At 43.1% G+C, this 10,498-nt stretch overlaps 1 protein-coding gene across 1 annotated transcript in view; it reads right to left on the bottom strand.

The window, feature by feature from the left end:
- The window catches only part of TFAP2D (transcription factor AP-2 delta (activating enhancer binding protein 2 delta)), a 56,819-nt gene extending 47,522 nt beyond the window's left edge, over positions 1–9,297 (bottom strand). Inside the window, exons 1-3 of the mRNA XM_011993710.1 lie at positions 8,751–9,297; positions 7,223–7,720; positions 3,700–3,760 (exon numbers count right to left, since the gene is read on the bottom strand). Of these exons, the coding sequence (XP_011849100.1) occupies positions 3,700–3,760; positions 7,223–7,720; positions 8,751–8,789 (598 nt within the window). The 5' untranslated portion in view covers positions 8,790–9,297. The remainder of the gene's footprint in view (positions 1–3,699; positions 3,761–7,222; positions 7,721–8,750) is intronic.
- Between the last annotated feature and the right edge of the window lie 1,201 nt (positions 9,298–10,498).

Genomic DNA, 10,498 nt, shown 5'->3' with positions numbered 1-10,498 from the left:
CCCGCCCTTTTTAGTTGCCGTCCCGATTTCACGAAAGAGACCAGGGCCAAAATGTCACTTTCCACCCACGTAAGGAAAAGCTGGTTCTTCTCATCTAGCCCACTTCTGAGGTCCACAGCCACTATCCACTTGAACCCCCACCCTGCGATTCCAATATGGATCCATTTATTATGAGCTTCATAATCACCATCGTCATCAACATTGTTCACTTATTATTAAATACTCAGAGCAAGAAATGAAAGGGACCAGTGTCTGACAAAGGGGAGGGGGCCATAAGAGAGCCTCAGAAGATTCAGGGGGGGAAAAAGAGTGGGTTTTTCTTTCTTTTTTTAATGATTAAAAACACAGACGACTCCTGTAAATAGAAGCCTCATTTCTTCAAGAGATGCCTTTTGAAACCCGGTATCTGAATATTCAACGAAGGCAAAGCTCCACTCTGTACGTACAACATTAATATGATCTCTGCAGAATTTGCTACTCAGTAATATTAACATATCAAAGCCTACGCCCGAGGCGAAAGAAGCTATCGATACGCGAGCACAGGGTAAAGTAAAGATTATTGGTTCTGATGGTTGGAGTGGCGGAGCTGCGGGCAAAATCGTGCACACCATTAACCGAGAGTGAGCGCGCAGGGAGCTGCGCCTCCGAGGCGGTGGCAAATATTTTATCTAGGTGGTAATTACCTCGCTGCTGCCCCCTCTTCCACGAAGTCTTTGGCTATCGGGCCTTCATTACAGGCTAAAATAATGTAATTGCCACTTAACAAGTGAGTCAGGGCGATGCTATTTGTTCTTTACAAGTTGAAGTCACCAAATGTAAAGAACAACTGAGAACGCCCAAGCCCTCCACGCCACTGCAAACCAGGACAATGTCCGTGATTAACTCATGTAAAGTACATAGGCACCTATATTTCTTCAAGAACACCATTTGGGGTCTTTGAAAGTAGAATCTATTTATTTTTCCTCCCATAGTACATTCTAGAAACCATTAGAAATGTAAATTGATTCGGGAACTTAGCAGAAGAGAGAAAATGGTGAAAAGTTGTGCTTTGCAATAAACCATGTTTCATGTGGTGGGTCATCTGTAAAGCATGAACTGGAAAAGAAACAGACATTTTTATCTCAGCTGTTAGACAATATCGGGTTATATGAAGTAGGGCAGTATAGTAGAGCACTCGAGTTAATGTCTTCCTAATTTTTTATGAACACAAATAGTCTGAGCTGTTGATATCAGGGGTCCTGTGTACTGCCATGACAATTGAGAAAATAGGCTTCTTTAGGGTTTTGTTAAAGGGAGTTCTGAGATGAGGGGCTGGGCAGGCTGCAGCAAAATATACACCCTCTTTTGGGAATACACTTCCTTGCTACCCACTTGTAAATTGTCATGAACATTGATTGTTTCAGAGTAAACAGGCACGTATAGACACACACCCTCCTTTCCATGGCTCAACTAGGTTAACTGGCCTTTCTCTAAGACACGTGGAAACGGAATAAACTCAGCAGCTAAAATCTGAATTCCTACGAAGGGGGGTTTAGTCACACAAGACAGACGTAAACCCCAAGTTACATTCCCTTTCTCTCTGGAGCTTCACTGTTCTCATATGACATCAATATTTGGTTTCAAGTAGCAGATTCAACGACGATTTTTAGGTGAAACGAATAGGGACCGAATTCTACAGGAATAATAAAGCATCACCTAAGGAGGACAATTTCTGTGACTCTGATAAAGTAGCTAACATTTTGGAGATACTTAAGAGCTTTGGCCTTTCTTGGGAATTGTGTGAGGGGGTGAGAGGGTGTCCCATAAATCTCTCCCCAGAAATTCAATTGATTCCAAAGCCTCTTCCTCTCCAGCTCCCTCCTCGGCCTCAAGTAATTCCGCCCTCTGTCAGATATCTTATGCTCAGATGCAGTTTCCAAGCATATGAGAAGGTGATCTTGGTATAAGTGTGGAACTGAATGCAAAACTGCAGTAGCAAAAGGCCGGCTGTGGGAGAAGCGGGCTCCCGTACCTAATTAGTGGCGCTGTCCTTCAGCACCACCGACGTCTCTACGCGCCCTGAATGCTCTTGCCTCACCTTATTTTTACCCGTCCCAACAGACTCCTGATCAGCACATCTCACCTGGTCCCCTGTTCACTGTGTAAATTTTTTTTTTGCCTCCTCCAACAGCGTGCATTCAATATTCATCAGTCTTGGGCCTATTTTACTCCATTTCCATATGTCTGAGTACCAGCGTGGATGGCAAGCATAATACTCCTCATTTAAAAAATCTTTGTGGAGCTATACCACTTGTGTGTGTGTGTGTGTGTGTGTGTGTATGTGTATGAGAATCTCGATAGGGTGAACCAACAAGAGATGAGCAGCTCTCTTAAATTTAATGTAAACGACTTACATGCATTAGAACAATACCCAAGTTCCAAAGGAAAAGCACCCTTTGTTTTCTTTCCCCGTCAGTTTAAATGGAGTTTACATTGGACATTGGGGTGTAAAATCTGCAGTTTAAATGTGAAAGAATCAACTGATTTCTACCAGCACATTTCTGTATCCAGAAAAGCAAATCTTTCAAGAAACTTTCAAAGGGATGGAGAGGGGCTGAAGGACACTTATTTGGTCCCATCACAAGAGACTCAGTTTTTAGTGTTCTGTTACTGCAGACAACTGTGGTCCTGAAGCAGGAATTAGTCTTGGTGAACAGACCACATCTTATTAATTCGTATGAAGTTAGGATAACAGCTGGTCCCTCTTGCCTTGTGTGCTGCTCGGGTTACTCAGCTTGCTAGGGAAATAAACTTCAGAAGCTTTGGGTACAGTTAAGTAGGGGAAGCTAGCAAAATCTGCACTGCCTCAAGGCCCTGAGAATGTCATAGTTCAAAACCTTTTGTCAAAATGGAACATCTGAGATGCAGCCCCCTTTAGTGCCAGAGCTGAAAGCAACAGCTCTCTCCTCTCCTCTTGCCTTCCCCCACCTTCCAATTCCATGGGTAACTCTGGATTCAGATGTTTCCCTCAACAGATGGGAACAAGAAAGCTTTATCCAGTACAGTTAACACCACCTCCTCCTCCCACCCTCCCTTAAAGAAAGAAATGTTCTGGACACTTAGAAAAATAAGGGCAGCTACAATATTGGTGTTTCATTAGCCTCCCCTAAAGCCTCAATGATCTAGCCTTTCACAGAATCCTTCAAAGCCTCAAGCTAACACCATCACCTCAAACACCCAGGCTGTGGCTAGCACATTTAGGGCTAAAAAAGAAACTCTGCTTGAGGATGTGGTATTAGTGCTGGGGGAAGGGGCTGTGAGAAGCTTCTTTCTTTCTTTCTTCCTTTCTTCCTTTCTTTCTTTCTTTCTTTCTTTCTTTCTTTCTTTCTTTCTTTCTTTCTTTCTTTCTCTCTCTCTCTCTCTCTCTGCCTTTTTCTTTTTTCTTTCCTTCTGCCTCTAACTTTGATTCTGTTACTGGTCTGCGAGGAGCAACAAATATCTCCTATCACAAGCCTTCTGGGCACAGCCTGGGTTCAAACCTTAATGGAAGAAAGGAGGCTTTTAAACGTGGATATGCCAGTGTTGGACTAGAATAATTGACTAAGTATAATTGTTTTCTTAATCATCAGAAAAGGAATTTGAGCACAACCATATCTTCTAAACAAAGTAACAGATAGGAGAAGAATGTCTAGGGTTAACATGTTGTTACTTGTTACTTACCTCTTCTTATCACTCCACCTTGGCCATTGAGAACAAGCCCACATTGGGCTTCCACAGAGCCCTTAATAAAAGAAACAGAAATAACATTACTTAAATGGATACTCACATATATGACCATGTAGGTGAAGTCTTTTAGACTAGCCCATCTCTGAACTCTGTCTCAGTAGACATTTAAAAGCAAGCATTGAGCTGAAGCAAGCTTTCCAGCAAACATAATTTTTTAAAAATTGCAAGAAAAACTACAATCTAAAAGTTGTATAAATCTTAAGGTATGCATTTTACATCACCATACAAAATTACACTTCAAAGTGCCTGGGAGTCTTTCATCTTGGCATAAGAGAATGAGAAGCCCTTTGAGTCCCCATCAAGGCACACAGCATATATACAGACAGTGTACACTCAGCACTTTCTGAGTAGAGCAAATCACACCTAGAGTGTCAAGTCTGGGACTGTGGGTTTCTTGAGGACACAGAGGAACTATTTCATATGCAGGATTCAGGATGTCTTATAGAGGTTTTGTTTTACCCCAACTGTAGGAACATCCTATAATGCCACCCAAAATGGACCTTATGAAGGAAAAACCTTCAGGTTCACTCACTGTAGACCTTCAAGATCCTAATGGATTGAGGAATCCCTGGAGCTGGAGAGATGGAAAGGGTTTGTTGATTTTTGATTAAGAAAAATAAAAATTTCTCCCTGTCTGTCCTTTTCTTTTTTCCCAAATCGAAATGTGTTAAAGGCTCATTTTCCTTTACAAACAAACGAGGTATTGGACATGAAAGAGGGCTTGAAGGGTGTTAACCTACCCAACAGCCCGTGAAGAGTTAAGTAAATGCGGAGAGAGTCGGTGCATAATAAAAACCCACTTTACAAAACAACCTTTACAACCCTGGCTCCCTTTCGCCTCCCCATTTTCACCATATTGAGGCAGGCCTGTAAGACCCCCCTTTTCAACCTACTCACGAGCTCTTTCTTATTTTAAATGTTCTGCCTTAAAGTGATTATCAAATCAATATGAAAAAAAAAAACTTAGAGACTGAGCATAAATTAAAGCGGTGATGGGAAAAGGTGTGACAGTTTCCTTTGTTGGCCATAGCAAATCTTTTTAGGGGACTCAAAGATGGAACTGAAGCCACAAGACTGTTTGCATCTGTTAGGCAGACTTAGACCGCCCTCCAAACCATTGGACTTTCACTTAAAATTCTGTGCAGGGAAAAGTATATTTACATTTGTTGCATTTGAAATGAGGCATATGCTGATGAATGTTTTAAAAAGGAAGAAATAAAAGGAGAGAGACGGGTTTCTCCCACACACTCCCTCCCCATTTCTTGTTTTAGAAGTAGCTATGTCTCTTTCTTTTTCATTCTGCCAACTTGGTGCAAGAACAGTGGAAGAAAATAACTTGTCAGATTTACAGACTTGCTACATAGCATTCATAGGTTAGATAGATAAAGATGGATATATATTATGATATATACATACATGGATATATCTATGTAAGGGTATAAACGTATATCACACGCAGTACTATATTTCTTCTAGTATCTTGGAGTGTGTCCCTTAGTAAGAGTAATCTTGCTTCAATATGAGTAATAAAAGACAAAAGGGACATTTGTATGTGGAAAAAGAGATAGGCTCAGGAAAAGGTTTCAAAATATCTGAAATGTAGATGATAAATGGTTTCAAAGCTCTCCAAGGCAGTGAACTACTTTTTCTCCCACTCTCTGGCGCACGGTTACAATGTTTATTTTCTTAGAAGAAACGAACCTTGGTTTCTTCACTTAACAAACTTTTTTCCCTCATAAGTAAAACATGTTGTTTGGTCGGATGACATTGCATAAATGACCAGTTGAATGGCACTAAGTCGAAAATGGGATAAACTACGGTGTCCTTTTGCACGGGATTCGCTCTTTGTCTAGTGCTTGCAAATGTTCTAATCCCCTCTTTTGAAAAATGCCCGGCTTTGTGCCTAGCACAGAAAAAAAATTTGTACAGATACAAAAAAATCAGCAACAGACGCGGCTATTAAAAGGAGTAAATAGGTTTTAGTTGAGCTAAGCATTGAATGGCAGATTTTTTCCCTCTTGAGACATAAGGGGATCCTTGTGAAAAATGTAAAAATGCCCAGAGCGTATAAAATTATTTTGTGCATATAAATGTAGAAAGTCAAGGTTTATGCAGCCAAATCTTTTTTCTTGTGTACTGATCTTACTGCTATGGCTCTTTGTTGGAACTGTAAGGGCTTTCACTTTAATTTAAAAATAATCTCTTGCTCAAAGGTAAATGAGGAGGAAAGATTTTCTGTGCGCAACAAGGGATCTCTTACGTCTCCAACTTGTGTTCTTAGACTATTTCCCTATTTGTCCAGAGAGTGTGAAGAAGGTGACCAGCTTTGTGCAGACAGAAAAAGTAGAAACTCACAGATAGAACTGCACTTTCAGCTAAAAGGAGCTAAAAATATGGGTCTTTTGAATTCTTTTCTGGGTATTTGTGGGTTCATTTGTTTGAAATATGCCTATGGCAACATAATTGCATACTTATAAATTCTATTGTTGGCAAAATATGTGCAAACATGTGTTAAGAAATAAAATAGAAGAGGGATCATCTGATTGAGTGATGGCCTCCACAGTGTCTGAATACCTTCCTTCCTTCCTTCCTTCCTTCTTTTTCTCCCTTCTTTTCTTTTCTCCTTCCTCCCTTCCTTATTTTTCCCCTCTTTCGCTACCTTTATTGCCTCATTTTTGTCTTTTTAAGGAGGTGCATGTTACATAAAATGTAATGGCTTGAAGAGCAAAAATAAACATGTAAATTACCTAACTGGGCTGTGGTTTTGAGTGCACATCAGGCGGAGAGAATTGAACTCAACCTACACCCCGGTAAAGTGCACTATGCAGATTATTTCCTTAGGGTAGACCTTTGAGATTTTCATTTGCGATTCTTTACTTTCCTTAGATATCTAGTGAATTTGGTGAAACTTTTGCTCAAGCTTACAGTCCCAACAATTTTCTTAGAATAAGCCTATTTGTAGTAAAATCTCCACAAGCTCAGTCTGAGACAAACATCTGGGACGCCTCGGAAGACCCTGTAAAGTGCGGAGATTGAGAGTACGATTGGTCATCAATTTATTGGGTCTTACTCCGAGTCCAGTTGGCCCAACCCCAGACTTCTCGATCTCCTCCACCTTATTCCCTCAGGGTCACAAATGTTGATTCACATAAGACTTCTGTGAGGACAAACCAAAGGTCGAGGGCCGCAGCCGCCCGGACTGCCGCGCGTCCAGGTGAAATGCCTGGATCCAATGAGAGGAAAAGAACAGGCACACTCCTCCTCTAATTGTTTTGATAACTTTCCATAAGTGGGGTGTGTGTGTGTGTGTGTGTGTGTGTGTGAGAGAGAGAGAGAGAGAGAGAGAGAGACAGAGGAGAGAAGAGAGAGAGACGCTTTACAAACGGAGCCTTAATGGGGCGGGAGGGGGAGGGCGAAGAGGGGAGGGAGCAGACAAATTCGCTGCATGCTTATTTACCTGCAAGTCGTCTGCTCCCGCGGCGGCCAGCCCCAGGCTGGGCCCTGGCAGGAGTCTTTGATCTGGGTGCATTCCATACTGAGAGCCATGGCTCATGAGGGACAGGTCGTGGCGGCGGTAGGCATCGAGGCAGCCCAGCTCCCGCCTCTGCTCGTCCAGGCAGGACGACTTGAGCGCCCGCGCATTGTGCAGGTTAATAAAGTCGGTGGGCTCCCCGTGGTGGATCTGCTGGTAGTACTGTTGCGAGTGGTGGAGCGAGTTCAGAGAGTAGGCGTCGGGGGTGACGGCCGGGTGGCTGTGCTGAAACTCGTAATGGAAGGACTGGTGGTGGAGCGGGGTGTACTGGTGGTTAGTGGAGAAGTAGGGGGACGCAAACTCGGTGCCGGTGGTGGAGTAAGTTAAAGGAGAGGAGGAGGAATAGGCGACAGTGGAATTGGCTACGGACTCCAGACAGCCAAGCTGCATCAAACGGTAGCTGTTTGATCCGTCGTGACGTATCTGGAAGGAAGAGGGGGAAAAGGGAGAGCAGAAAAACTTGAGGTTTGTCATTTTGCAACCAAGGCGCCACTCTCCCAGAGCCAGGAGCTTTCTCTGGCACTCCAAGGAAAGCGAGCGCGTAAGACTCGGGCCGAGCCGAAGCCGGGTCTCAGCGTCTTCACCAGAGAGCCTTTGCAAACAGGCGAACTGGGGGTGGGCGGCCTCGTCCTCATAGTCTAGAGAGCGGAAAAAAATCCCCCACCCTATATAGGTGCGGGTGACACCACACACGCACACACACACACAGACACACACGCACAGACACACACACAGCCCCTGCCCAACTTGTGCAGGGAGCTTAGCGTTGGGATCCAAGTTTGCAACTGACTCCGGGGCCGCGGTAGCAGAGGAACGAGTCCACCGGAAAAGAGCGCTGGCCCGCGCCGCCTTGCCTCTCCAACTAGACCCCAGCATCGAAATTCTGCGCCTGTTTATGCCGAGATGTTCGGCCCGGGCTGCTCAAAATCATTGTCCATATATTTTTAAAAATCCAGTGTGCAAATCGTTCAACTTGCTCCCTGCCTTAGTCATTTGAGGGAGGGAATCCGACTCCCTCTTTTCTGCTTCCTTTTCCTTGAATAAGCCCATTCCAAAAGGGGTGAGTTTTCCCCATCCCCCTTGTCCACCTACTGCTCCCCCATCAGTCCCTTTTCTTTGCTTTTCTGAGAATCTATTTTCCGTCTCTATCTCTTTCTCCTCACCCCCCCTCCCTTTTATTATTAGGATTATGTTTTCCCGCTCATTATGGCAAATGTTTCTTAACGTGGCAGAGAGTTGCCCTCCCTGGCGACAGATGTCATAACGAACTTTCTCCCCTTTCCTTCCTTAACTTCCCCCGAAAGACAGATTATAATTAAACGTAACGGTCCAATATAGATTAGAGACAGGGGAGGCTGCCACCGCCGCCGCCACCGCCGCCGCCGCCACACACACGCGCGCTCAAAAAAAAAAAAAAAAAAAAAAAAAAAAAAAAAAAAAAAAGTAATAATACCTCGGCATCGTGGACTAGTCCCGGAAAGGTAGTTGACATGTTGGGTTTCTCCGAAAGCTTACGATGCAATTTCCCCCTCCAAAAAAAGAATCGGGAAAAAAAATCCAAAGTTCTTGTATTTTCCAATTTTTAAAGGAAAAAAATGTTCTATAGATAGATATCTAAATTGTAATGGTTTTGCCCGGATCAGATAGCTCCTTGCCTCGTACCCACTTAAAAACCTGTAGGAACAAAATTTTCCCTCTGCACAAAAGCAGCTCCCTGGAACAGATTTTGTACTTGCTGAGTATTTCTTTGGCTGATGTCGTAGGTCCCTTGGTAATATAGAAGTTTTGAAAATTAAGCATCAGCACTGAGAACTGGGAGGACAATAGGCAGAAGAGATTTATCCCAGGAGACAAGGAATAAATATTGTATCTTCGCCTAATAAGGAACTGGAGGTTCTTTCAACATTTTTATCCATTTTTTCCAACCTTTATCATGCTTTTCTATACCGACTGAGGTGGGGACTCATCTCTGTGGAGAGTATTTGCACACATTTTATTGTGAAGCTAGATATCTAGCTCCAATATATGTATATTAGAGATAGAAATATATATTAATTAAAGCTTCCTTTTATATGGGTAAGTGTTCATTCCTATTGGTTCCACTCCCTGGATGCTGAAAGCTGCTTTTTCCAACAACCACCCGAATCAATTTTGCCCAGGTTGGGGTGTCTGCCTTCGCCCAAGTGGAAACAATGCTGATCTTTCCATGTTTACATTGAATTTGGGTTCTTTCCCCTTTTTTGAAAGGCAAAATCAGGCGGTGGCTTACACTTTTCAGCAGCTTTAAAAATAAATAACGGTGATGGACAGTCCCAAGTTTCCATCATCAGGGAATGGTGTAACTGGCAATGCATTTAGGAAAAATGCAAGGGAATAAAGATTTGAGACAAGATTCTACATTTAGGCAAAATATTGTCTTTCACTCCTCAACCCAAATCATATCCCCCCTCTTTTGTGCTTTTCTTCTTTCCTTTTGGAAACAGTACTGGTGGTGGTGGGGTGTAGACCGTTTAGCAGTAGCATTAGGTTTTGGAACACCATTACCCCCAAAATAACCCTTAAATGCTTGGAAGTTATATTTTATAAATAGAGGGCAGGAAGGAAGCAGTGCACACCTATTTCCATCTCTTCAGTGGATTTCTTGACTTTCAAACAGTTTTTGAGCTTTCCTTCGTTCAAAATTCAGCTTCCTTCACCAAGCTGTCTAGTGCCTGGAGGGGGTGGTGGTGGCTATAAACCTGAAATACTGAGGCTTTGCTCCTCAGTGTCTATATTACAAGAAAGAACTGGCTGGCCCCACAGACTCATCTCATAGATAGAAGGGGTAATTCAGTCTTAATTGCCATTTCATTTGGTTTGCTTTCAAGTGTTTAAGCTGAGAAGGTGTCTTAATAATAAGCCGCAGGCAAACAGGCATGTGGCTTTTTTTTTTTTTTTTTTTTCTTAGGTTGGGGTTTGGGAGGGTTTATTAGGATCTGCTCATGCAGGCTAACTGGGGCTGTCACTCAGAGCTCTTTGCTTTATACAAATGGACAAAGGCACACGACAAGAATTGAAATGTATTGTCTGAAATGGAGATACACGATTCTTCAGCCCCTCATGGGGTCAGCAGCCAACACTTGCTCCCTATTTCAAGGTGTGCCAGTGCCGCCCGCCCTACCGCCCTCCTTGAAATTCCATATTTTGGCCTAATGAGGTAAG

Source organism: Mandrillus leucophaeus, unplaced genomic scaffold (genome assembly GCF_000951045.1).
Source record: "Mandrillus leucophaeus isolate KB7577 unplaced genomic scaffold, Mleu.le_1.0 Scaffold1111, whole genome shotgun sequence".
Taxonomy (NCBI): domain Eukaryota; kingdom Metazoa; phylum Chordata; class Mammalia; order Primates; family Cercopithecidae; genus Mandrillus; species Mandrillus leucophaeus.
This window is presented reverse-complemented; position numbering and strand designations above follow the sequence as displayed.